Source organism: Cutaneotrichosporon cavernicola, assembly GCF_030864355.1.
Source record: "Cutaneotrichosporon cavernicola HIS019 DNA, chromosome: 4".
NCBI classification, from domain to species: Eukaryota; Fungi; Basidiomycota; class Tremellomycetes; order Trichosporonales; family Trichosporonaceae; genus Cutaneotrichosporon; species Cutaneotrichosporon cavernicola.
The window spans coordinates 2805921-2831502 of record NC_083396.1 but is presented as its reverse complement, the minus strand read 5'-3'; the positions used below and the strand labels follow the sequence as shown (position 1 = coordinate 2831502).

General features: G+C 59.1%; 10 protein-coding genes across 10 annotated transcripts; 8 read left to right on the top strand and 2 right to left on the bottom strand.

Moving 5' to 3' along the window:
• Window positions 1-118: 118 nt before the first annotated feature.
• CcaverHIS019_0410830 (uncharacterized protein) lies at window positions 119-586 on the bottom strand (the record flags this gene model as incomplete). The annotated part of the gene is made up of 3 exons (XM_060600989.1): window positions 119-237; window positions 376-486; window positions 574-586. The coding sequence occupies 3 exons, from the start codon at window positions 584-586 to the stop codon at window positions 119-121; spliced, it is 243 nt and encodes an 80-aa protein (XP_060457528.1).
• A 1544-nt stretch (window positions 587-2130) lies between these two features.
• On the top strand, window positions 2131-2946 carry CcaverHIS019_0410820 (uncharacterized protein; the record flags this gene model as incomplete). Its single annotated transcript, XM_060600987.1, has 2 exons — window positions 2131-2267; window positions 2355-2946. The coding sequence occupies 2 exons, from the start codon at window positions 2131-2133 to the stop codon at window positions 2944-2946; spliced, it is 729 nt and encodes a 242-aa protein (XP_060457527.1).
• Window positions 2947-3305: 359 nt separating this feature from the next.
• On the top strand, window positions 3306-4271 carry CcaverHIS019_0410810 (uncharacterized protein; the record flags this gene model as incomplete). The annotated part of the gene is made up of 3 exons (XM_060600986.1): window positions 3306-3649; window positions 3687-4165; window positions 4213-4271. The coding sequence occupies 3 exons, from the start codon at window positions 3306-3308 to the stop codon at window positions 4269-4271; spliced, it is 882 nt and encodes a 293-aa protein (XP_060457526.1).
• Window positions 4272-5663: 1392 nt separating this feature from the next.
• CcaverHIS019_0410800 (uncharacterized protein) lies at window positions 5664-6950 on the top strand (the record flags this gene model as incomplete). Its single annotated transcript, XM_060600985.1, has 2 exons — window positions 5664-5959; window positions 6359-6950. The coding sequence occupies 2 exons, from the start codon at window positions 5664-5666 to the stop codon at window positions 6948-6950; spliced, it is 888 nt and encodes a 295-aa protein (XP_060457525.1).
• A 447-nt stretch (window positions 6951-7397) lies between these two features.
• On the top strand, window positions 7398-8249 carry CcaverHIS019_0410790 (uncharacterized protein; the record flags this gene model as incomplete). The annotated part of the gene is made up of 3 exons (XM_060600984.1): window positions 7398-7576; window positions 7611-8140; window positions 8173-8249. The coding sequence occupies 3 exons, from the start codon at window positions 7398-7400 to the stop codon at window positions 8247-8249; spliced, it is 786 nt and encodes a 261-aa protein (XP_060457524.1).
• A 2118-nt stretch (window positions 8250-10367) lies between these two features.
• CcaverHIS019_0410780 (uncharacterized protein) lies at window positions 10368-11568 on the top strand (the record flags this gene model as incomplete). The annotated part of the gene is made up of 2 exons (XM_060600983.1): window positions 10368-10375; window positions 10428-11568. The coding sequence occupies 2 exons, from the start codon at window positions 10368-10370 to the stop codon at window positions 11566-11568; spliced, it is 1149 nt and encodes a 382-aa protein (XP_060457523.1).
• A 1042-nt stretch (window positions 11569-12610) lies between these two features.
• On the top strand, window positions 12611-14806 carry CcaverHIS019_0410770 (uncharacterized protein; the record flags this gene model as incomplete). The annotated part of the gene is made up of 1 exon (XM_060600982.1): window positions 12611-14806. One exon carries the CDS (start codon window positions 12611-12613, stop codon window positions 14804-14806), a length of 2196 nt encoding a protein of 731 aa, XP_060457522.1.
• A 2253-nt stretch (window positions 14807-17059) lies between these two features.
• CcaverHIS019_0410760 (uncharacterized protein) lies at window positions 17060-19102 on the top strand (the record flags this gene model as incomplete). The annotated part of the gene is made up of 4 exons (XM_060600981.1): window positions 17060-17624; window positions 17926-18552; window positions 18660-18905; window positions 18945-19102. The coding sequence occupies 4 exons, from the start codon at window positions 17060-17062 to the stop codon at window positions 19100-19102; spliced, it is 1596 nt and encodes a 531-aa protein (XP_060457521.1).
• A 791-nt stretch (window positions 19103-19893) lies between these two features.
• Window positions 19894-23479, top strand: CcaverHIS019_0410750 (uncharacterized protein; the record flags this gene model as incomplete). The annotated part of the gene is made up of 7 exons (XM_060600980.1): window positions 19894-19968; window positions 20010-20017; window positions 20340-20427; window positions 20494-20623; window positions 20821-20958; window positions 21000-21097; window positions 21134-23479. The coding sequence occupies 7 exons, from the start codon at window positions 19894-19896 to the stop codon at window positions 23477-23479; spliced, it is 2883 nt and encodes a 960-aa protein (XP_060457520.1).
• A 239-nt stretch (window positions 23480-23718) lies between these two features.
• On the bottom strand, window positions 23719-25357 carry CcaverHIS019_0410740 (uncharacterized protein; the record flags this gene model as incomplete). The annotated part of the gene is made up of 3 exons (XM_060600979.1): window positions 23719-24047; window positions 24101-24960; window positions 25155-25357. 3 exons carry the CDS (start codon window positions 25355-25357, stop codon window positions 23719-23721), a joined length of 1392 nt encoding a protein of 463 aa, XP_060457519.1.
• Between the last annotated feature and the right edge of the window lie 225 nt (window positions 25358-25582).

The following is a 25582-nucleotide window of genomic DNA, read 5'->3' as shown; positions in this document are numbered from 1 at the left end:
GTAATGTCGTAGCTGCATTCAGCTGTTTGTGTCCCAGTTCGCGACGTCATTCATCCATCTTGATCCTGTACAACTCGACCAGTCTACTTGTGTCTACTGGGATTGGGATTGTGATTCTCTACTGCGTAGTCATTTCCTGGTCCTCCTCGATGTGCGAGACGACCTTGGAGCCCGCGAGGCCCGACTTGAGCGACGCGAACTGGTCGGGCGAGACGTTGACGACGACGAACGGGAAGACTAGTGTGAGCGAGTTGCTTGGTCGTAGTCGAAGGGTGCACGGACGGATCGTCCCGCCCGAGCCACAATGTCCCGCCCGAGCCACGATGTCGCCACCAGCCACCCGTCACCTGTTTTACCGGTTCTCCGGCGACTCACTGCTCGAGCCGACGTTGTCGTCGCGCACGATGGTGCCGCCGGCAGACTTGATGTCGTCGATGATCTTCTGCTTCTCCTCGGACGTAGCGCTCTTCTGGAACTTGACGATAGCTGGGGGTCAGTGCCACCCCGAAAGACAAGTTGCCACCGGCCGATGAGCTGGAGCTGGATTGGCTCGCCTCGTGGCCCACAACTCACCGTCCTTGGCCATGGTGACAGAGTATGTTCTAGTAGAGTTGAAGAGGGTTGTGCGTAGTGAGGCTAGTGGTCGTATTGAAGTGGTGGAGAGAAGAAGCATGAGCGCGACTAGGATGAGACACGGCAGCGCCCACGTCCAACGTGACATCACCATCCAACCAATTTGGTTCCGGGTGTTTTGGCCGTGACCGAATGCCGAGTGAGAGTGGGGCTAGCCAGGGTTTATACGAGGTGATACGGGAGACAGTGGTCTCTATCGGAATCTCTTGTCGTAGAGTTGTACCAGTAAGGTGCGTGCCCGCAAGATTCCAAGATATCAAGAGGAATGGAGTGCTTTGAAGAGCTTGTCGATTCGTGAGCTCACAAAAAGGCATCGGACGTCACCGGCGTCACCGCGTCACCAGCGTCACCATAGCGTCAGTGTCTCAGCGTAGCGTACCTTGCCACCTTGCCACTCCTAATGGCGGAGTCAATAAGGATTCAAATTGAAACATGGTCTGCCCCACTCTCGAATCCCTCAAGACTCTTGTTTGTTGCGCACACACCCCGAATGCCAAGCCTGGCCAAAGCTAATAGCAGCATGAATTCTATCAGTGCTTTAGAATTACTACAGATCTCGGCCTGCGTTTGTAGGGAGACGCTTGGACATGGAGGAGATGTGCTTCGAGTGCGTTGCTGTGGCAGGGGTTGGCTGGCCGTTGGCAGCTTGGCGACTTGGCGGTTCCTGGAGTTCCTGGGGTTCCTGAGATTCCGGGGGTTCCGGGTGCTCGTGCACTCTTCGTTGTTGAGACTCTCCGACCGCGATGCAAGTGATGAGCATCTCTTCAACTACAAGTCAGAGGCGGAATGTCCATGGCCAACGGATGGCCAACGGATGGCCAACGGAATGTCCAGCTGGATTGGTAGTTGCGGGTCACCATCTTCTGATTTGTGTCATCTGTGGCACTAGTCGAGTCCAGTCGGCCGATCCTCCGTGATCGGGGTAGGGGTACGGGAGGGGTGGATGGAGGACCATGGGGCCATGGGGTGCTGTTGTGCTGACTTGTAAACATTGTCTACGTAGCCATTCCAATCATCCTCTCTCTTTTACTCATTCCCCCTTACTTCCCGACTCGCCGACTGCCCAAGCGGTGGTTCACAGACCAACACGTTCTTGTTCCTACGTTCCTGATGCAAGAGCCTGCAACAGTCTCCTGAAGCTCCTGATTGACCTGGAAAGTCAAGTCTAGTTTAGGGGATCCGTTTGACATTTAAACTAACACAGTGGGTACGATACAGTTACCAAGTACGTCACATCCTTTTATCATTCCACCCAACCCAATCACGCCCCCACCGCCCCCCACCCCCGCTAGTCTCCCACACCACATGCAACAACTCGCAACGCTATCAACACCACGCGCTTCACCACGCATCTACCCACAGTCACTGCCACCTCACGCACTCAACGTCTTCCCCAGCATCCCACGCCACCCCCGCCCCTCACGCCCCTCATCACTCGTGCCCTCACGGGCTCCAACCCCCCCACACACGCTCCGCAACCTCCAAACCCCAACCCCAATGACCTCGGATATCATTGCCATCAACCCAGACTTTGCTACCCCACAGGACGTCCTCATCGTTTGCAATGCCGTCGACAGCGAGACATCAAACGACGTCGGGTTCTACGTCAACTCGGCAGTCCTCCGTGCTTCCTGGTAAGTCTCTGTCTCTGTCTCTGTCTCTGTCTCATTGCACTAACAAGCTAACGACTGTGAATGGTTTGCAACCTTCATCGACGATAGGCCACCCGACTATGAACCTGGCGCCGTGATTCGTATCTCGGTTGATGCACCAAGCACCGACATGGAAGTCCTCTTTCGAATGATGCACGCCGGCTCAGCCGCCGTCACAAGCATCCGCGTAACCCTCAGTCAAGTGTTACACACAATACCACCTCTAATGACGCGATTCAAAGCCGACCCTACCCTCTGGTCACTCCTCACAACCTACCTCCCTCCTTGGAAGCTGTACGGTCTCGAGCGCGGTGGAAACGGGTACGTGCTGAGGGAAAACATTTGGGCCGTGCTCTTGCTTGCGCATCAGGCGCGCGATGCAAAGATCTGGGCACAAACTGTCGGCCTTGGACCCGGCTGCCGTCCACCCGAGGCAGAATATGCGCTCCTTTGGGATCCATACAGCGTCCGACGGGCTGAGATTACGCCAGAGCGCGAGACCATCTACCGAATCCTATTGGCAGTGGCGCGGATGCGTGCCAGGACCGGCGTGCTCGTCGATTTCGAGTATACACACCAACACCTCGTCATATCCTCACGCAAGACGCCAGAGTTTAAACTCTACATTGAACTCGAGAACCGCGACGATGTATTCCTGTAGCTAATGTACTTGTATCAGCTTGACCGACTGGTAGACGGAGTACACGGCTTGCTTACAAAAAGGTCGAGAGATACTTGAGGCCAGCTGCCAGCCAGGATCAGTTGGTTGGAATTACCGCCCAAACGTGTGACTGTGGAGAGGAGTGCGGATGGTGTGTGTGTGATTAAAGTGTCTGTTGCGCCTGGCTGCCTGCCTGCCTGCCTGCCTGCCTGCCTGCCTGCCTTTGGTTCAAGTGTGCCGCACAGAATCAAGTGACTTACCCCTTGATTCTAAATCTCTGAATGAGCCTTTATCATTCTTCTTTCCTTGCTTCTTTGACAACACCAACAACAACAGTCACCACCCTCAACCTCTCAACCATGGTTCCAAACCGTCAACGCGTCTATGCTACGCACCCCTACCACCACAATGACAATGGCTATCCAGCCAACGGGCACACCATCCCTTACCCCCCTCCGCCACCCAACAACACGCAGGCAAACACGCCCATCCCCCTCCCCCTCCCCATCCCCATCCCCATCCCCATCCCCTCAAAGTCCAAGGTGAACGGCTTCAACTCTCACGATGCCCACTACCGCCTGCCCGACGGCTGGCTCGTGCCAATTCACCCTGCCTGGACCCGCGGCGACTTTGTCCTCGTCACGGAACACAATACCATTCGGCAGGGCTACCGCGTCCATGCGGCTTTGCTTGCGAGCGCGAGGTAAGGCCAAGTCCAATCTCTGTAGGGTTAACATCAGCCCCTGGTTTGGGGTGCAGCGCGACCACGCTCTGATCCACGAAGCACCAGACATTGTCGAGCTCTTTCTCGCTTTTCTTCACTTGGGCTGTGCCAACGTCGACGCGTCCACCCTCCGCCCAAGCCTGGAACAGTACCACGCACTCCACACCATGTTTGTGCGATTCGCAATTACGCGGTCCCTCTGCCTCGTGCTTCGTCATCATGCCAACAGCTACGCAGGTGACATTGTCCAGACCCTTGGCCGTACTGCCACTTCCGAGATCGTGTGGAGTTTACTTGACCTCGCGCGCCTCCTCCGCTCCGAGGGTCTTTGGGACGCCGTCCTCGACACCGACTACACTACGCATGGTTGGAACATCCTCCACGACCCTTGGGAGGCTCGCGTCGAGCTGCCCAACACCGAGGCCCACGCTGTGCTCCTGCTCCTCCACCGCCTCAGTGCTGTCGACGACGCACCACTGCACGAGTTCCGCGTCGGTTATGACATGAGCGAGTTTGCAGATCTTGAGCCGTGCTCACCCCAGACGACCGGCCCTACGTGTACCACCAGGACACGGAGGTGCTCAAGTTTCCAGCCATCTAGCGACGTTACAATACCGAGCAAGGGCGAGCAACCCCCGAATCTTCCCCACCCCAAAATGTATTCGACTCAAGGCCAGGGGGCCAAGGGGGTTTGTTGTGATAAAGAGTGGTGTGTAGAATCTAGACGTGACGAAGCCCAAGGTGCGGTGAGGCTTGTATGCATCTTTGGTGCAACGTGACACTTTGCTCGGCTTGAGTTGTGTCAAAGATGTCACATTAGAGAATTTGAGATCTATTTGAAACATGCTTAATGGGTCTGAATGTGCCTGACCTCCACCACATCTGTCCACCTGTCCACCTGTTCACCTGTCCACCTGTCCACATGATCTTGTAGTTTGGATCAAAAGCAGTGCTGCACGGCTTCTCTTCCCTTGCCTTCCCTTGCCTTTGACTTGTCTCTTCTTCTCACATGATGGCGACAAACGACAAGCAGCCCAATACAAGCACCCAAAACCCTCACATCTCCACACACCATCACACTCACTCACACCCATTACACATTATGAACCCGACCCCGACCCCGCACGCATCTCAGTCATCCCAGACTTCGGCCATCGACAACCAAAGCTATCCGCCCATTAACAAGGACTCGAATGGAATGGTACCGCCCCACCCCCACCCCCAGTCCCCAGGATATCCACTCACGACCCCAAGCCCTCCTGCATCTGTATCCGTATCCCACACACAGACACCCCAGACACCCCAGACACCTCAGACACCCCAGACACCCCAGACACCCCAGACACCCCAGACACCCCAGACACCCCAGACACCCCAGACCCCAACCCAACTGTCGCCTCAGCAGGCTCCAATGCCACCCATACCGCCCCAGCAGGCTCCTGTGCCACCCATACCACCTCCCCATAACAAAATCAGCCTGACGGGCGGCGGCCGCATCACCGCCCGAGTCCTGCAGCGGGCCAAGAGCGCGTCACAGAATCTAACAGCCCAGCAGCACGGCCAAACTCACCCACTCCCCCAGCAACCCCAACAAACCCAAACCCAGCAACCCAACAAGCCAGCGGAGCGGCACCTTTTCGGATGGCGTCGACGGCCATCGCTTCCCACTCTTCCTCAAGGCCAGCATGGTCCTCAACCTCCTCCCCCACCTCCTCCACCCTCTCAAAATGGACCCTCTCAGGCCCCTGACTCTGCACTTCCCACTCCACAGCAGCCGCAACAGGGTGCCCCGCCCACTTCACCGCCACCGACTCAACCGCTGAGCGACTCACAACATGACCATGACCACGCTGTTCCCCGCCCGCCTTCCTCGCATTCTCTACAGAACAGTCCCCAGGACTTGGGTACGGACAGCTCCCACTCCGAGGGCACAGACCCCGAAGTCCACCGGCTGTTAGCAAGGCACGAATTCCACGAGCTGTTAGCCGCGCCCATGTCGTACGCCGAACAGATGCCCTCGGAACTCTTTGAGTCGCACAGCTCCCACTCGGAGGACGCAGCCCCAGGCTACCAGCCACTGAGGCAGGCGTACGTGCCGGGGGCCATGGCGGTGCAGGATGCCATGGCGGCGCCGGTGTCATTCGCCCCACAGACGTCCTCGACACTCTCTACATCCCCCAGACTCAGCAGTTCGCGCTATGTGGGGATCGGGGCGGCGCCCGTGTCACCCGCCCCACAGACGTCCTCGACACTCTCTGCATCCCCCAGACTCAGCAGTTCGCGCCATTGGTACGGGGCGGCGCCCGTGTCACTCGCCCTACAGACGCCCTCGACACTCTCTTTCTCCCCCAGACTCTTTTCCTCGGGGGCTGCTGCGCCGGTGTCATTCGCCTCACAGACGCCCTCAGAGCTCTTCGCGTCACAAGAAGTGGCCGCAACGTCCGGACAGAAATACCCAAACCCTCCACAACGCAGACCCTTCCCCTACCAGTCGCTAGAGAATAACCACCAGCCTCTAGTTGATGAGCCGGATGTCGATCTACCAGGCCCGAAACTCCACCGCGATTTTGCTCGTGGGGGGGATGTCATTCTCATGTGCTCTGAGAGACAAACCAAGGTTGGGTTTTTGGTCCCCCGCGCCGCCCTGGCGCGTGTTAGGTGGGTTCCTGCTTGTCCGCACTCACGCAGCCCTATCCTCGCCTATTCGCTGCCCACTACCCAGCCTGGGCTGGTCCGCACGATCGACTTCCCCGAGTCCCCGACTGACATGGTCCTCCTCCTCTCTGCTCTGATATACGGCACAAGGGGAGGTCCGTGGGTGCACAATCCACCACCAACCATCGCCGAGTACCTCACCCTACACCGCCTGTACACAAAGTATGCTGTGCGGTCGTTTCTAGTTGCGATGCTGCGTCACCAGATCTCGGCACACGCGTACGATCTTGCAGCGCCTCTGGCCAACGCCCGGTCGGCGCACGGCGAAATCTTCTCGTGTCTCCGCCTCGCAGCTACATGCCGCTCTTCGCGGCTATGGGACTGCGCACTGAAGTACTCCCGCACTTGGCAGTACTTTGTCAGTCCGTGGCGCATGGACGAGCACGCAATTGCGGACGTCGGCGAAGAAGCGTACGTCGTACTCCTTGCGTTGGAGGCGGTGAAAAACGCTTTGGGGGAGAGCGCGTGGACCGACCTCCGGGTGCTGTATAACGGCGAGGGCAAGCCCGGCGTAACTAGCAGTCGCGACAACACGGTGTTCTGGGTCGAGGACATGGTGGGCTGAGTGCGTCTCATGCGTCCTTTTGCGATTAAGCCTGAATGCTTGAGTAGCAGTAGCATCTGACCGCTCACAGTAGGGTGCAGATGCCCTGTCGTCCTAGATTAGCCACCCACGGGCGCCCCCTTGTCCGGTTTTGCACCAGTACTGTAGACAAGCATCTTGCATCTTGCATCTTGCAGGTAGTGAGAGTGTAAGTCTAGTCGAATACTTTTTGCTAGCCATTCGGTATGCATTTCGGGGATGAGTTTTACAGCACTTTGCCCTGCAAAATCTGGTCTTACTGATGTGTTTGTAAGGGCAAGTTGTTTACAACGAGTCTGTGCATGATAAGCAGGGAATGTCACAAACTACAAAGGATATCAACACTTTGCTCCTTTCTGTCCTTTCTGTCTTCTCTTTACTCTACTCTTTACCAACAACACCATTACTGTAGCTTCACTCACCCAAGTCATGAAGGCATCACGCCAACCAACCTTTCAAGAGACGCTCGTCGTGCCAGAGACCGCAAACAGGAACCATGTCGCCCTACACCCCGACTTTAACGAGAACGGCGATGTCTTGATCGTCTGCACCGAGGTCGAACAGCAGGTCGGGTTCCTCGTCAACGGCAGCATGATGCGTATGGCAAGGTATGTTGGCCACTCGCCCACCTGCTGACGACAGTCCAGTCCTCACCCAACTTCTGGGCCCAGCTGAACCCGGCCCCCCAAAGATCCTTAGAGTCGACGACAGCGTACACGACATGCACGCCTTCCTGCGCCTCCTCCGCTTCGCCGCCCCCTCAAATGGCTACCCACCACCCTTCGACCCCAACATTGCCCAATACGCTGGCATCCACCGCCTCGCCCAAAAGTACAATGGGTGGTATCCCCGCGCCGTCCTCGACTTCCACGTCGAACTGCACGCCGCCCAGATCGTCGACGACCTCGGTCCGAACGCAAGCAAGGGGGACATGTTCGCCCTCCTCCGTTTAGCCCACGACTTGCACTCGAGTTATCTCTGGAGCCAAGTCTGCGACCGCCTGCGCTTCAATAAGTGGTGGCATGCGATCCTGAATCCGTGGCAGTTTAGCGAAGAAGACACAATCGCCCTCGGTCCAAGTATTCATTCCATCCTCTCTATTCTGGCCAGCGTCAGCTCGAGGACCCGCCTATACTCGAACCTCGAGGAACTTTGCGTCCTCTATACCGACGGTATGTGTATTTTGAGACCAAGCTAATTGTAGAGGGAGAAGTCAGCGTTGCGGCTGCCGAGAGACCGGCTCCAGGATCGTGCCCGTGCGGCGCGACGCGCTACGCATAACCCACCACGCCATACCCCTTGCCAAGCTCGCCCTGCCACCTCATACCACCCGCATAACATACCTCATTCCGCAATCTTATGCTCATAATCAAAGACAATGTATCATTCCGCTCCTCTGACGCACTGAGTGACTAACCATCATTTACCAGTGCGAACCCCTTGCTTGGAAGCGCGCCGAAGGATGACAACTGAAAGCGCATCACATAATGCTTCCCATCACGTGCATCGCTCGCCACGGTGCTCGTTGTCGCAGCTATATCTTGCCCATCCCTCCCTCTTCTCTTCCTACCACCCAATGCGCTTCTTCATCTGCCACCGCAGCGCTCGCTCACCTGATAGGCCGCGTAACCCTCTGCCAACCGAACAACGTCCCCGACAACCGCATGAGCGGCCCCAACCCCGCTCACCTGAACGGCGCATCCGTCCATCGCTCCGAAGGACGGACGAGCAAATGGCCCGCCAGCTCTCCCCCGTCCTCCAAACCTCCATCGACCAGCTCCTCCGCCTCCCGCCCCAAACGCTACATGCTATGAGGGAGCGGTACGTCCACATATCTCCTCGGTGTCCGGTGCATGACCTGCCGCCCCTGGTCCCAAGTCAACCGCCACCTTACCCCAACACTCCTCCCACGCGCGCCATCAACGCTCCTCCCACGCGCGACATCAATACTCCCGCCACACGCACCCCTCGCGCAAACCTCGCCCCTCCCTACAACGGCAGCGACTCTGAAGCCGACTGGCGCCGCCGTAATTCCCACGGCACGGAGTGGAGCTGTGACTTGGACCCGCTGAGGCAGTGCTCTTTCTCGACCACGGAGCAGTACTCTTTCTCGAGCACCAGCACGTCGACCACGAGCACGTCGCCCACGGACGGAGAAATGCGCAACGCACCAAACTCATCTAGCCAGCTCAGCCGTCCAAGCCCACCCAACCCACCCCGCCTCCAGTTCGTCCCGCCTCTCCCGCTCCAACAGCGATCCAACCCCGACGTCCCGTTGTCCCCCACAACTCCTGGATGGGCTGCTGGCTCCTTACCTGCCCGCCCAACCCGTCCACCACCGCAGGTGTTGCCTACATTTCGAGCACGGGTGCCGTCTCTATCTCTTGCTCCTCTCCCTCCGCAATCAAGCCGTCATTCTCACGCCCCGAGCCTCCCCCGCTCTCCTATAATCTCCTATCCCCTACCTCTCTCCGCTCGCGATCCTCCCCTACCCCTACCCCTCGCTCCTCCATCACACCCCCGCCCTCCTCCTCCATCACCACCCCGCCCTCCCACCCAATCAATCCGCCGCCCTCCCCTATCAATCTTCCCTCCACCCCACACACCACCTTCAGCCCCATCCACGCCCGACCTCGCAACCCTCTCCGTAGCCGACTTGAACCAAGCACTAGACAGTATGATGGCGGACTTGGAGGCCGGCGCGATTCCCGTACTCCCTCCAGCACCGCCGCCCGTACTCCCTCCAGCACCGCCCAACCCGTTGTCAGTTCGTCGTGGCATGGATGTACCGCCGCTTCATCTGGTCATGTCGAGCACGGCGGGGATTTTGGGCCCTCTCCCTTCCACCTCAGCCCCGCCAGGCCACCCCTCAGCCCCACCAACCCGCCCCCCCTAGATCGGACCGGTGGCGAAGAGTTGGGGGGCGAGTTGATTGCGGATAGTTGATAGTCGAAACATGTATATGCCCTAGACACAGAAACACTGGACACTGGACGCTGGACACTGGAACACTGGAACGTTTTTTCACCCTAGCTTCTGGCTGATGGTTTGTGGCAGTCTGGGCCCGCCACGAGTAGGCGAAAACTGCCAAAACTCTGGAAACCCATACATCCATGTATCATCTGCCACTCTGCTCGTCGCAGCTAGCTGGCGACATGCCTCGCCTCGTCTCGTTCACCTCGCACCTTGCACCTCGCACCTCGTGCAAGAACCACCCCTCCCGTTGCATTACAGTACTCGAAACTCAAATTCAATCATTCGCCCGACCTCATCCCTCCCCCCTCCCCCCTCCATCCATACCCATCATCTAGATCTAGCCACCCCAAGTCATGTCCATCACCTCAATGAAGATAAATGGTCCCTTGAATCAAACCCTCTAACCCATCCACCACACTCGACATGTTTAAGTGAGTGCCTCTCCTCCGTCCACCTCGCTCTCAATAACCCCCCTAACCCCAGGTGGCTCACCAAGTACTTCTGCATACCGGCCTGGACGGCCCAGGCCGAGCGAGACACCCGCGACGTACAGTACGGTCTTGGGACCAACGCTCTCCATCTTGACTTGTGGCCCGACCCCGACTTCTCCCCCATGTGGGAACACCACCCTTCTCCCAAACCCGCCCCTCCCAGGCCCAAGCCCAAGCCCCAGCCCAAGTCTACCGCCATATCATGCCCCAACCCCCGCCATACAGTCCGCTTCCCTTCCCAGTCCGACTCCGGCTCGCCACCCAAGTCGCAGACCAAGACCAAGACCACCGCCTCGGCCTCGGCCTCGGCCGTCGAGCCCAAGTCCGCCACCTCCGCCCTCAAGCCCAAGTCCGCCACATCAGCCCTCAAGTCCAACGTCAAACCCACGGTCCGCTTCCCTTCTTCCCATTTCAAACCCCAGCAGTCCACCAAGCCCAACCCCTCAGCTATTTACCGGCCCAAAAACCGCGCGATCAAGTGCGAGTTCCAGACCAAACTCGATTCCCAGCCCAGGCCACGGCTCCCCACGCTACCGGCGCCGACTGAGGTCGAGATCGAGGCCGTACTCGCGCTTGAGGCTTATCAGAAGGATCTCGAGACCAAACGGAAAGATTCCAAGGACACGCTTAAACGGATTGCGACCAGGTACGAGCGCCAAAAGCGCCGGCGGAAGCGCGAAACCAAGCTCCTCAAGTACCGGCTCGAGATCGACGCCAAGCTCCTCAAGCGCCAACGCGAAAGCTTGCAAGACTTCCGTCAGGCGTTTGCCGTCAAGTGGCCCAAGGACACTAGCCACGCCGCCGTTGACGACCGTCGGAAGCGTGGCGCGAAGAAGCGCGCAGACAAGGCCAATGCCCGTTCTGTTGGCCAGAGCTCTATCAAAGGGCCTGAGACCGACGTGAGCGGTTCCAGTGGGGCCGCTGACTCGGGGGTCAGCTCGTCGACGGTTCCCTGGTCGAGGCGCTACAACGGCCTCAAGCGCGACCAGAAAGTGGACAACTCCAAGGTCGATGTAGAGGCCAAGGAGAGTCCGGACGAGCCGCCTAATGTCTATGTAGCAGCCAGGGAGAAGCCAGATGAGCCGCCGCTCCTACTCGAGGAAGCATCTGTGTTTCGGGGTCATGGATTGTAGCACAAGTGTTGAAATGAGTGAAATGATAGATGGTGATAGTTGTGTAGGTGCAATCCAGGTGCCACACTCGCCCTTAATGTTGATCGAGTGTACCTGTGCCTGCCTAACTGGGAGGCAAGATTACGTCTCTCGGCATGCCCAAAAAGCACCCATTGAGAATGACGTTATGCCGAAACTTTATGCGGCCCGATTTTGAGTTCTGTAGACAAACTAGAGCAAGGTCTGCTTCCCCCCAGAGCATGTCTTGGGTTGCACCGCCAGCTACTCTCTTGGCACTTTGAGGCTAGTGAGGAGTGGGCGTTTGTGCCATCCCATCCAAGGTGGTGCCGAACAATTCGCCACCGATCGAAATACTCCCGTGGGTATGGAGTGCGCCTAATTGTGCGGACAAGTGGATAAAGCGGGGTTAATTTTATTAGGCCCACGTGTGATGAGCACAGCACATGGGGAGAAGCCCCCTTCCCACAATCCCACCACCCCATAGCCTCGGCTCACAAACCACACTTTGAATACATCGTCGTTGTCGTCTTCGTCGCCATTTCACTCATCCTATTCACTATCATCCCCTTCATCCTCGCAACTTTCTTCGTCGTTTCACTCGCGCCAACGGCTGCACTCCTTTCCCGCCACACTTGACACGCGTTGCGGCCTGCGTTCCCCATCGGCACACCGACGTCCCGGCCCCACCGACGTCCCGGCCCCACTGTCGTCTCCGCCCCGCCATCTCCTCGGGCCAACAACTCTTCTCCCGCGCGCCCGTCCCTCATCCCTACACGTGTCCGCCCCGCGCCTCTAACCACTCCCTATCAGTCTCCCCGGCGCGTCCCTCTCCCATCGGGCGCCGCGCCCCTACCCCCATCCTCTCCGCACGTTCACGCGCCCACGAAAGCCTCGTATCCCAGGCGTACGGACCGCCGTTACGCGGCCGCGTCATGCGCTTGTTGTAGCTCCCAACAACACCTCTATATCGATAAAGTTGCACCCTCTTTGACCCGACCAAACACTTCATCATCCTCCTTCCCTCCCGCACTCCCTACCCAGCATGATCATCCCGCCCGACCCAGAAAAGGACCCGCGCCTCTTCCGCGAGAGCACGACGTCCCTCGTCACTGTGCCCGAAGACCGGCTCGTCGACGTCGATACGCTCGAGGTTAACGCTCCTGCGCACCCAGGAACCGCATACGCCCTCAACCCTGGGGCACCCGTCGCGTACCCCTATGGGCCGTTCGGAGACAACTTCTCCATACCTTTCGACCCAGTTCCTCCGTACTCGGCACGCCGGGAACTAGACCCCGTCGAGCGCGCTGCGTATGGGCAAACGGCACAGCTTGGGCGGACTACTAGCCGCGCGTCACGTGGGTCGACCTCATCCTCGGCGACAGGATCCTCCGCAGGATCATCTACAGGATCGAGCACTACACCAACACTACGACGGTACGGGCTCCTTCGAAACGGTACGCGGTCGTCGTCAACGCCGGCGACATCTGGCACTCGCCTCAATGGAACAGGGACAAAGGCGTGGGAAGGCCTACACGTCGGTGGGGCATCCCGACGACGATGGCTTGGCATCCCGATTCCCCCGCGGCCCACCCTCCCCATGTCACCAGAGGCCAAGACGGTGTGGCGCAAATACAAACGATGGTGGATTGCGCTGCTTATTCTCGTCGGTATAGTTCTCGTGCTCGTTGTCGGTCTTACGGCCGGTCTTGTACTATCAAACCAGAAGGGCGCGTCCAAGGGAGGGAAAGGCGACGCATGGAGAAACAATCGGAAGGGACAGAACACGACGTACCCAACGACACCGGATATGAACATCTCCTACGACCCGCAGCGCGATGGACCCTTCCCGGCCGATGGCGTGGCAACGCAATGCAACGACTTCCAGCAGCTCAACTCGTCGAGCGCGTTGACGCAACTGGCGATCAACTCGCCGTTCTTTGACCACTACATTTCGACGTTCTCGTTCCCACTCGACTCCACGCATAATGGCATGGCATCTCTCGACCACGACTTGTTTGTCCTTGCGAACGGACTGGCGGCGACGGGTACGGTTGAGATTGTCGGCTCGAATGCGCCTTCAGGCGTCGTCTACGGTGGTGAGGAGGGTATGGTCAAGATTGACGTGCTCGCGCGCTATCAATCTGGCGAGGATCTCTCGAACGTGGCCCGCGTTTGCCACCTGGCGCGCGAGGACGGATCACAGGGTGTGGGCATCTTTACGCCGATCGAGACGGATGGCGGTGCGCCAGGTCCGTTCCTCCTCAACCCGATGTACACTCCGGCGTTCCACGTAATCATCCGCATGCCCCCCAGCTTGATCGCCACGAAGAACGACACGGTGGGATACATTCCAGCGCTGAGCATCGAGCTCGCTCAGATGGGCATGCGCATTGGCAGCCTGCAGCAAGTTGTGTTGATTGGCGACCTCCGAATCCAGGGAGGGTGCAGAGGCGGTGGTATCGTTGTCGACTATGCGTCGTGCGGAACGTGTACGATCATAGGCGGCGAGAATACTGTACAAGGCACGTTCAACGTAACCGAGAACCTCTCGATCAACTCTACGAGTGGCACGATCCTTGCCAACGTCATCCTCTCTGATCCCAACCAGCCAGGCGATGGAAGTGCGACGATCACAAGTACGATCCCGATGCCGCACAGTGACCGTCGGCGCTCGCTCACAGGGCTGAACAAGCGGGATAAGAAGGGCAAGCCACCTCCTGGCGAGTCGTTCGACACACAGAGCCCGAGCGCCACTGCAGACCCACCCGACCATCTTATTAATACGACGTTCCGCACGAACGAGGGGTTCATCTTCATTGCGTTCCTCCACCACTCACCTCGCACAGCGCTGCGCGCGTGGGTGAGCAGCGAGAGTGGCATGGTCGACGTGTCGATGCACCCGAACTATGTCGGCCCGTTCGCCCTGGAGAACATGTGGGGTTCGATCCGCCTGCCGCCCGTGTCGACACCGTCGTCACCGGACCCGCTCAACCAAGGTCGCTCGCGCGTCGTGATACAGGGCCCGGTCGACCTCAACTCTACGACGTTTGTCAGCGGCCTGAATGCGACTGAGGAGATCACGGCACCGAACTCTGTCACGGGAGCTGCGGCTTGGGCGTGGCTCAATAATGGCCTGCCATCTGTTGCTGATGTGCAGAATGGTGTGGAGGGTCACGGCTCGGCGCTTGTCGCTGTAGCGACGCTGGGCGATCTGCAGGTGACGTTTGACGGGACCTAAGCGAGTCGGGCAAAGTATGGCGCAGAGTTGTGCGCGAGTAGGGCACAGAGGAGTGGGCACTGTAGAGCGCAGAGTAGACGCCACACCCTCGACACATCACACATGCGACGCATGACGACCCAGCAAAAGGATCCACTTTCACCCACATCTAGATATCCACGGACATGTCCTTTTCACCAGCCGCCTGTTATTTTTCGCGTTCGCTTTCGAGATTGCGCTAGCTACACACACATATAGACTTGACGAATCCTTGTACTGGCCTAGAACTGGCTTTGTAATGTCACCATTGCTTTGAGTTTGAGCGTACAACGGTGCCGATCAGCAATTAGGGCGATCAGGGCTATCAGGGCTAACGGGGCAAACCCGTGTTGCTGGTGAGACCCATCTCCCATTGTCCCATTGTCCCATGGGCCCACGGGCCCACGGTCCCACGGGCTTCATGTGTTCCTATACAAAGAATACAAGGCTAGTCAAATCCATACACACGTGGAGTGACTACCACTCTCTTCTCTCTCTATTCTCTATTCGTCTCAGCCATCAGACCCCTCCGTAATCTTGGCACGAAAGCAGTGTGAATGCAAGGTTGCTTTCGGTCACGACCGCCAGACATCAGCCTATTAGGTTATATGTTACTCCTGTGCTTTGCACTGGAATGCTGGGAATAATCTGGCCATAAAGGGGTAGTGAAACCTGCCCAAGTACAGCCGGCCTTCCCTCGGTCCAAACCTGGCCTAGCAGGCCGCATATAGCTTATCCAACCACCCTTTTTCATCCCGTCCATCTTGCCCATTTCCTCCATCCCCCAAATTCCATCCTCCCTCCCCCCAATCTACCCTCCTCCCTTCCTTCCCTTCTCAATTCCCAATCCAACCCTCCTTCAAAAGCCCCACTTCCCAAGCCAGGCAGATGCACGCAACACAGCCGTCATTCCGGGCAGATGCACGCAACACAGCCGTCATTTCGGGCAAGTCGGAGCAACGAGCAAGGTACGCCAGGCTTGGATTCTTGGCGTGGAGCAGTGCAATGACGACACTGTTACAAGTCACGGGACCTGGAAAGGGCATGTTAGGAGAGACGGGATCAAGCGCACGTGTCCGCCTGAGCGCCTGTATCAGGGGAATGGGAATAAGGTGACGATTTCGGGCAAGGGGTTGTCGACACTGACCAAACAGAAAGGCGGAGGCAGCAGGGCCCCAGAGTACCTGGGTGGTATGGCCGGGGCTCCTCCTTCAAGCCCCTCCGATTTTCCCCCTGGCCCTGATCTCCTAGCCTCCCTGTTCCTGCACGTTCCTCCGTTCCTCGGTCCAACTCCACTCTGCCCTTTGATAGTCAAGGTTTTTTAAAAGTAGCCAAGGTCCCAAGGCAGCCAAGCTAGCCTATTATTGGCTGAACACGGCCGAAACCAGTGACAGTAACTTGATGCCGAATATCTTGGCTACTAGGTTCTAGGCTGCATGTGCTTGGCTGGGGATTCAGCCAAGCCCGTTGGCGGTTGGAGGCGGTGGTGCGTACTCTCCAACTCTCCTACTCTTCTCCTCCTACTCCTAGGAACTCATACTCCTACTCCTACTCCTACTCCTACTCCTACTCCTCCTGCCACTCCTACTTGTACTGCCTCGGTCTTGTTGATGCCAAGGGCGCGCGGGTTGCCAAGTGTGCGTTGAATGCGCTGGTGGCCAGTGCCCAACTGCCAGGACAGAGTGCCCACTCCTGATTCAGGCCATTCAGGACAACTTGGCTTCCTTTACTACCTACGGTAGCTACCTAGTTGCTGTGCATTCAATACCTATTAACTACTACTTTGTACTGTGCAACTGTGCATTCCAACTGTGCAATTCAACTGCGAGAACTAGTCTCACATTCACATTTCTGTTACTCTGTTACTCTCTTTACTCTTTACTCCCTACTCGTTGTCAACAACTCTTTTTTCTTCCATTCTCTCTTTTCTATCCTTGTCTCTTTCCCGCGACGCACCCGCCAAGCCCCAGCTCCGCCCCAGCTCCGCCCCAGCTCCGCCCCAGCTCCGCCCCAGCCGGCTCCGCTCTCGCAACCCCCACAGCAACAGCAACCAAACCCCCCAACGGTCCCCACGTTCCACCCACGTTCCTTCCCTGTGCAATCAACCCCTCCCCACTTGACATCGCGTTCCGCACCGAACCCGCACAGCACCACTCCGCTACTACTCCACTGCACCTCGCCACCAACAACTACATCACCCATCTCGTCGCCATCCACACAAACACTCGCACGCGCATGGGGTTCCTCTCCCTCCCCACGCCATTCAGGCGTTCGCGAAGAGACGACTATGAGCCGCTCCCTCGCTCCCCAGTCCCCTCAACCTCGAGCTGGGAAAGTGACGAGAGCTTTGACGTTGCCCCACCCCCCCGCCGTATCCCGCTTGGACTCCGCGACCCCGCCTTCCTCATCCCCGCCCTCGTCTTCTTGGGCGCCGTCACCGGCCTCTTCGCCGCTTTCCCCTTCCCCACAACTATACACGCTTTCCTCCCACTCGCAGGTGCACTCGCAGCATGGGTCGCAGTAAGCTGGACAAAGCTCGCAGTCGGAGCTTTACGTGCTTGGCGCACACCAAAGCTCGACGTCCCGCGCCGCAGATCAGCCACACACCTCACCGCACTCGTCGCGTGCACCGCCCTTATGGGTTACTGGCTCTCTCTTGGGATTACGCCCCGCGCCCCAGTCCTTGCCACCCTCGCGCCACCAGAGGACACGCCACGCTACTTTATCGCCGCAAACCTCTACAACAACGAGCACCTGCTTCCACGCTGGACTCGTGAGGTCCTCCGCGTCGCCAAACACTGTGAGTACAAGTTGTTGAATGCGACTCTGTTCCGCCGGACCCCAATTCTTACCTCTCGCACCACCCCAACAGGGCTCATCCCGGTAACTGCCATCGTGACCATCACGATGGCGGAGGGTGTGCGGCCGGGGTTGGCGCGTGCGAGGCGGCAACCCTGGCCAGTTGATTGTGATCGAGACGCGGGCATGAGCGTTGGGTGCTTGAGCACTGGCTGCTCTTGGCGTCGCGTTCGTTGGCATTCTTGGGCGTCTGCTGGTGTTGCCTTGCCCTTTTGTTAGAGCCAGGTACTAACTGATCACAGTGGGGCCCGAGCGCACATTCGTGTCCATCTACGAATCGAACTCGGTCGATGCAACTCCGCAACTGCTCACCGAGTTTGGCGAGCGGTTGACAGCAGCGGGTGTTGCTCACCGTATCGTATCGGACGTCACAGAGCGGTGGTGGCCGTACAGCACGAGCCCGGAGCGCATCCGTCTTCTCGCCGACGCGCGGAACCGTGCACTTGAGCCCCTCCAGAGCCCTGATGCCGCTGTCCGTCTCCCAGACTATCATTCGTTTACTAAGGTGCTGTTCCTGAATGACGTAGTGTTCTCCTGGGACTCTGCGATCCGCCTTCTTGGCACGAGCCTTGATGGTGAGGACGGCGAGGACGCGTATGATCTGGCATGCGGCATGGACTTTGCCATTTCGGGCCTGTACGACACATGGGTCGCGCGCGACGTCTGTGGCGCGCCGTTCCGTATCTTCTGGCCGTATGTCAAGGACGAGCCCACGATACGGCGCATCCGCAACAATCGCCCATTCGAAGTATCCGCCTGCTGGAATGGTATAGTCGCGTTCCCTGCACGGGCGTACCTGTACCAGCCGACGACAGAGGAGAAGGCTTCGAGCCGATTGTATAAGCGCGGTTGGAAGATGATCGACAACTGTGAGTCTGAGCGACATCAGCGGTGTCTTTATAGCTTGCCAGATGGTTGTAACTCTTTTTCCACGGCGCCCGGCGGCCCCCGCGTGGGAAGAACGAGCTAACAGCAGCGACGTACCCAAACAGCGTCGAATCGCCGACCCTCACGCTGCCTCTGCAGTTCCGCGACTCTGGAGTTGGCGCGTGCGATCATTCCGAGTGCTTTTTGTTCTCGTATGACTTGCACAGGTTGTACCCCTCGCCCGAGAGGCCGCCGCGCATCATCATGAACCCCGACGTTCGTGTCGCGTACCGGAGAAGCTGGTATAAGTGGCACAACGGCGTGTTACGGATCCCGGTCGTCGAGTGGTGGCTCTGTGAGTTGTGGTTGATGTTGTCAACAGCGCTAACGCCAGACCACTGGAGCCACGGCGTGCCAAATTACGCAGTCGACTGGCTGGTCGAGTGGCTCTCTCGCCGGCGCGACTACTGCACGTGGGGTGCGCTGTCGCCTCACTTGCCTGCGCGGTGCCCGCCACTTCCTGGTCCGCGCGACTTGTCGTGGAACGAGTAGTAGAAGCCAAGCCAGTCGCGGGCGATTGGCCCGGTATCGAAGTAGAGTTTGAGAGAGCGAAGGATTGGTTTTGGGAAGACATGTAGATGATGTGCCATGTGCAGATAGTTAGAAATGTACAATCAGTAGTGGCTCTATAATGCGAGAGAGCTGGTGCAGAAACTGGGCACTGGGTGTTGGGCGCTACGTGAAGAATGAGTCATGCGAAGAAGATGAGCGGGGCGACGGGGCGACGGGGCGACGTGTGCTTGGATCAAGCATACTGATATGGTGACCCGTTGACCGTCGGTCTTTTTGGACCTCGGCCCTCGGTGCTGGGTGCTGGGCATGCCTTACAGGTGGAATAGGTCCCGGGTGGAGAGGCGGAAGCAAATATGATTGGTAGTCCAAGATGTTAAGTGGTCCCTGACAAGATCCAAAGATCCAGGCATGCAACCTTCCCTCTAACCGTTTAGTGCAGCGAGGTCTACTTCACTCGTCGATAGTTTGCCCAACTTAGAACCGTCATCTGTCATCTGTCATCTCAGCTTCCAAGCCTCAAGCCACAAACATCACTTGAACAATATTACAATCTAACAACAACAACAACATCCTCCTCCTCTCATCGAGAGCGAGCGACCTAAAGAGCGGACCCCCTCCTCCGCCAAGTCTCGTCGACGCAGACGCCCACGCCCACGCCCACGCCCACGCCCACTTTCTACCCCACTTCATCCGCATCCACATCTCTTTCCAACCCAACCACACTCCTTTCACCCCAACCGCGGCGACTTTCCACCCCAACCACGGCGACAATGCCCCCCCGCCAGGACTATGACAAGATCGTCAAGTTGGCGTGCAAGCCCAAGAATGCGCCGCCAAAAGCCAAGGTGGGTCCCGACTTGACAAGGAACAGGACACTGACACGCAGTACTTGGAGTAAGTGTGCAGGGAGACCGCGGTCATGGCGTCGTTGGGACCGACACGAGAGGCGTGGATGGGTAAAGGCGGTTTGGTCAGAGGAGCCGAGTGCGGCGTCGATGCTTTTTGGGATCCGCGGAGTAGGGCTCCGCGGGTCCCACCGATGTGATCCTCAAAGGCATGCCGACTAACATCTCTCTCCCTCTCACACTCCCCTCGCCATCCCCCATCCCCATCCCCATCCCACCCCGCTCACCCTCCCTCCCTCTAACAGCCCACCCACTCCCTCCTGTCCCCCTTTTCTTCCCACCTCTTCCTTCCCTCCCCTCGCTAACCTCAGCGCACTCATCGCAGCCACATTCGACGACAATGCCTTGAACGACATCACGCGCGCGCTGTCAATGCGTCTGCGCGACAACAACCCCGTGGTACGTGTAGCCTCGCACCGCCGGCCCGAGCTGCTAGCGTGCCCCGAGCCCAAGCACTAACCCTAGGTCGTCTTCAAGGCGCTCATCACGCTGCACCAGATGATGCGCTCGGGTGCGAGCGAGCAGCTACTAGGTCACTTGGCGCGGTCGGATACACTGCGCCTCCGCAACGTCCGGGATATGGGTGACGGAGCGGGTAAGTTTACCTGGTCCGAGTGGATTGAGGCAGAGAAGCGCCCCACCCTGCCCCCAGGGTGGTCGCCGGCCGCGGCGGTGGCGGCCGGCGCGATTGCCGGCGCAGGAAGCCGCCGCACAACATCTGTCTCGATCAAGCCTAGAGAGCAGCCCCACGAATGGAGTGGGGCGAGGGCGCGGCAATCAAACTGACACCAGGCTACCACCCTCCCAGTAACCTGTCGCCATATGCGTACTATCTTGACAGCCGGATTCGCGCATTCCGCGATCTCCGCCACGACCTCGTCTATCTCCAGACGGAGAGCAATCGCCGGAGCACTGGTCTCGGCGCGAACTGTGGGTTGCCTGCGTGCTACAAGTGACCCACTAACCTCCAGCAAAGGCAAGGCGGCTTCGCCACCTGCCCGTCGACCAGGGTCTGCTGCGCGAGGTCAAGCAGGTGCAACGCATCCTGGACGCATTAATCCGGTGCACAGTGAGCTAGGAACAGATGACTCCCAGCTTACGCCAGTTCTATGACGACGACCTGCGCGACGAGAACACGGTCCTGGCCTTCCGCATGCTCATCAAAGACCTGCTCGTGCTGTTTCAGGCAGGCAACGAGGGTGTTTGCAACATCCTCGAGCACTACTTTGAAATGTCCAAGGTCGACGCGACTGACTCGTTTGACATCTACAAGTCGTTTATCAAGCAGACGGACAAGATTGTCGAGTACCTCGCGGTTGCAAGGCGTCTGAACAACATTGTAAACGTGCCCGTACCCAACCTCAAGCACGCACCAACATCCCTGGTCAAGGCGCTAGACGAGTACCTGAACGACCCCAACTTTGAAGAAAACCGCCTTGAGTACAAGAAGAGCCTGGGAGTCGTCGAGGCGCGCCCCGGAGACAAGTCGTCTGCGGGTGGCAAGAGGGGCGATAAGAAGGGCGACAAGAAGGCGGAGAGCAGCAAATCGGCACCGACGACTGCGCCTCCCGCGCCCGTCGCCAACGCGCAGGCCAAGATTCAGGACTTCCTCGAGTCGATTGAGAACGAGCAGGCCCACTCGCCCACGTCGCCCGTCGCGGGCAGCAGTTCAATAAACTCGGTCAACATGGGCGGCATGGGGATGGGGATGGGGATGGGCCAGTTCGGCCAGATGCCCATGGGCCAGATGGGTCCGATGGGGTCGATGTCCACCATTGGATCCATGGGCGGTCAAATGCCTATGCAGATGCAGATGACAGGCATGGCCAACCCGTTCCGCCAGAGCACTATGTTCCCCCAGCAGACGGGCTTCATGGCACCGCAGATGACCGGCTTCCCCAATTCGCAAGGCTTTATGCAACAGCCGCAGCAGCAGGGCAGCTTCCTCCAGCCGCAGACCACGGGCTTCCTCCAGCCATCGCTCTCGGGCAGTGGGAACCCTATGTTCCAGGCACAGCGCCAGTCAACGTTCCCGCTCGCGTCCACCTCGCAGCCGTTCGGCCAGATGGCCGGCGATGGCAAGCAGTCGTCTCTGCTCGCGCAGCCAAACCAGAACAACCCCTTCCCCTCGTCTCTCCAACCCCAACAGACCGGCTTCTTGCAACCGCAGACGACTGGCTCGAACCCGTTCCGCCATTCTACCATGCCGCAGGCTACGGGCATGGCGAGCAACGCGATGATGGGCATGGGCGGCTCGGGCATGGTTGGCATGGGTGGAATGGGGGGTATGGGCATGAGCCACGCGGGCGGAATGGGTGGCATGGGCATGTCCGGCGCATTCTCTCAGCCCGCAACGCCGTTCGGTCAGCCCAACCTGACGGGTGACAATCGACCCAGCTCAACACCCAACGTGCTCAGCAGCGCTGTCCGAACGGATTCGCCCAAACCGCTCACGGCGCAGAAGACGGGTTCGAACAACCCCTTCGCCCCGCCAGGCGGTATTTCGCAGCCAGCCCCACCCATGCCCCACCAGCCGAACATGAACGAGATGGCGCACCAGCGTTTCCAGGCTCAGTTTGCGGCGGCGGGTGGCCTCAACCCACAACAGCAGATGGCTCAGCAACAGGCACAGCCTCAGCAGCAGCCGAACAACGACCCGTGGAACTTTGATCCTCTCTCTTCGTCCTCATCCGCAGCGGCAAAGCCCAGCTCGGCGATGGGCGACATTGCGAGCGCGTTCGCAATGGACAAGCAGCCGGGCCAGGACGACTTCTTCTCCCAGTTCAACTCGCTTTCTGTCATGGATTCGAACGCAAACGTAAACTCTGGGTCGGGCGGCTTCCTCCAGCCCCAACGTACTGGTGTCGGAGGCAGCGCGGTCAAGCCGTTCAAGCCGACGAGCAGCTTCGGTGCGCAACTTGAGCAAAGCCTTCCTCCTATCCCGGAACCCGGAGGCGTGACGTCGCCCGGCGCGAACGGCATTGGCAACCAGGCGACGGGGTTCCCGTTCAATTCTGGCGCGGGACCCAGCTCTCCTGGCACAGGCGGTGCGACTCTCAGCGCCCAGGCCACTGGCTTCCCCTTCTCCGCTGGTCTCAGTACGCTATCGACCGGCTTTCCCAGCGGGCTCGGCGCTCAGTCGCCCGGCTCAGCGCAGTCCCCCACCGCTGGTGTCCCCGCCCAGTCAACCGGCTTCCCCTTCGGCGGACTCCACGCGCAGCCCACCGGCTTCCAGCCAACCAGCTCGTTTGGGCAGCAGCTGGCAGCGCAGCACACTCAGAACCCTGGCCCGCAGCTGCAGCGTCAGAACACGGGCAGCAACCCGTTCCGCGGGGTGGGCGGACCCGGCGTTCCGGGCTCGGGACCGTTCGGCGCAGGCTCGCCGTTCGCGGGTCAGAACATGTTTGGCGCCGGCCAGCAGCAGCAGCAGCAACAGGCGAGCCTGTTTTAATTAGACGGGGCGTGTGCCTCTCGGAATAGATTTAGATCTTGGCTTGGTTAGGTATACATGCTGGGATTCGCAATGCTTTTGGCGCTACGGGTATATTGGGTCGGTCTGGTGGCTAATGCAATCGCACTGACGTTTGGCACGGCTTGGCGTGTGGGGCATGTATCCGCGCCCAAGTACCTCTACATCGCTGTACCTTGCCTACGCGTTCGCTGGCCGCGGCAGCCTAAACGACACTGCACCTACTCGTGATGCAGCTTGCCCTCGGGGATCGTCGCAGCCGGCTCGCGGATAATAGGCACGGGCACGCGCTGCGCCTGCTCCTCTCGCGCGGCCACTGTGTCGAGCCGCTCAACCGTGGGACCCGGAGATCGTACAGGCGTGGGCGAGAGGGGGGTGTGTGTGTCGTCGCCTGAACTCGAGCCGCTAAACACAGGCGAGTGGTCGTCATCATGGCCCACGAGTGATGCGGGCGGCCGCCGCGGCGCACCGCGCACCTTGAACTCGATGACGGGGGCCGACTGACCGGGGATCATGAGGTTGACGAGCGTCGCCGCGACGAGGCCAAGGCCTGGGGTCAGCTGCACATTACGACAAATTCTAGCTGGGAACGCAGGGACTTACTTAACCCGGCCAGCTTCTCCTCCAAGTCATGGAAGTACACTGCCGTCATGAAGAGCATCCACACCCAGAGCGCGATGAGCGCGGTTCCAGCCACCGTGCTAAATGTGTGAAGCAACCCCTTGGCCCCTCTCGCCCTCGTCCGCTGTCCGCGACGCTCAGCCAGCGCCGCACGCCAACTTGGAGCGATCTCAGCTGCGAGAACGACAGCGCCCAGTGTGAGAAGGAACCCGTGTCCCGAGACGTCGAATCCGCCACTCCACCGAGGACGCTGGAGTGGAACGTCAAGGACGGCAAAAAGGCGCGGATGTGTGTGTGGTGCGAGCGGAGTGTTGCAGCAGAATTCATGCCCGAGAGGAAGGTAAACGCGCTCCGGGGCGTGCTCTGTCGCGTGGATGATCATGTTGTGTCCGTCGGGGACGAGGTGCTCTAGTGTCGAAATATCAATTCCCTTCGGGACGGGGACGGCGCAGGTCCCTCCCGAGAGCGCGATGATCCTATCTCCGAGACCCGCACCGAAACACCACGCCGTAAAGAGAATCCACGCTAGTGAGGCGAGGACTAGGGCAGCAAGGCGCTGCCCACGCGACTTGCGCGAGGAGGCATGGTTGCTGTGCAGGGCGGGGTTAATTTTGCCGACGGACGCAGCGGAGGAGGGCACGTTTGGGGTGCCCGGCGAAGTGACGAGGTGTAGGAGGTAGATGGCGGCTGTCCATGCCCAGGCGCGTTTCACGAAGATGACGTTGATCGCGTTGCGCTTCTGGGCGAAGTAGGCGGCGCGGAGGGGCGCGTGGTTGTGTACATGGTGCAGTTCTGAGGTCGGGAGGGCTGTGTCGTAGGACACGGCGATGACGCAGCCGATACTGAGGTTAGCGGAGAGAGAAGGCTAGCCGGCGAGGATCTCGGGTTGGGAAAGAGGGAGGCGGGTGACAGGGAAGGGTGAGGGGGTTGGGGGCAAGGAGAGGCAAGGTTCCGCGCAGTGAGCGATCACGAAGCGGCAGTCAACGCACCACTTCGAAGACTAGCCAAGTCGAAACCACACGGCAATTCCACTCACAGAAACACAGCGGCACACACAATCCCAACCAAGAGCTGCGGCCGTTCCAGCGCCTTCTCCAACATGCCCGGCGGTGGACGGCGCGACCCGTTACTAAGTCGTCGTGGACGACGCGCGGCCAGGTCGGCAGCGGTACTCTCGGCTGCGTTGGAGCGTCGGCGCCGGCCGACTTGGAAGGTGGGGTGTTTATTGACTGGGGCCATAACGAGCGAAGTGAGGGGGAGAAAGAGAGAGGGGGAAGAAGGGAGAGAAGGAAGGAAAGAGGGGGCTGGATCTCGAGGTGTGTCTGGGAGTGACCAAGCAGAGTCAAAGTCCGAGAGCACGAGCAAAAGCAAGAGCAAGAGCAAGAGGTATGCGCGGAGGTGAGTCAAAATGAGTTGCGAGGTGAGCTGTGAGGGCGCAGGATGATGCGAATAGGCACGTCGGAC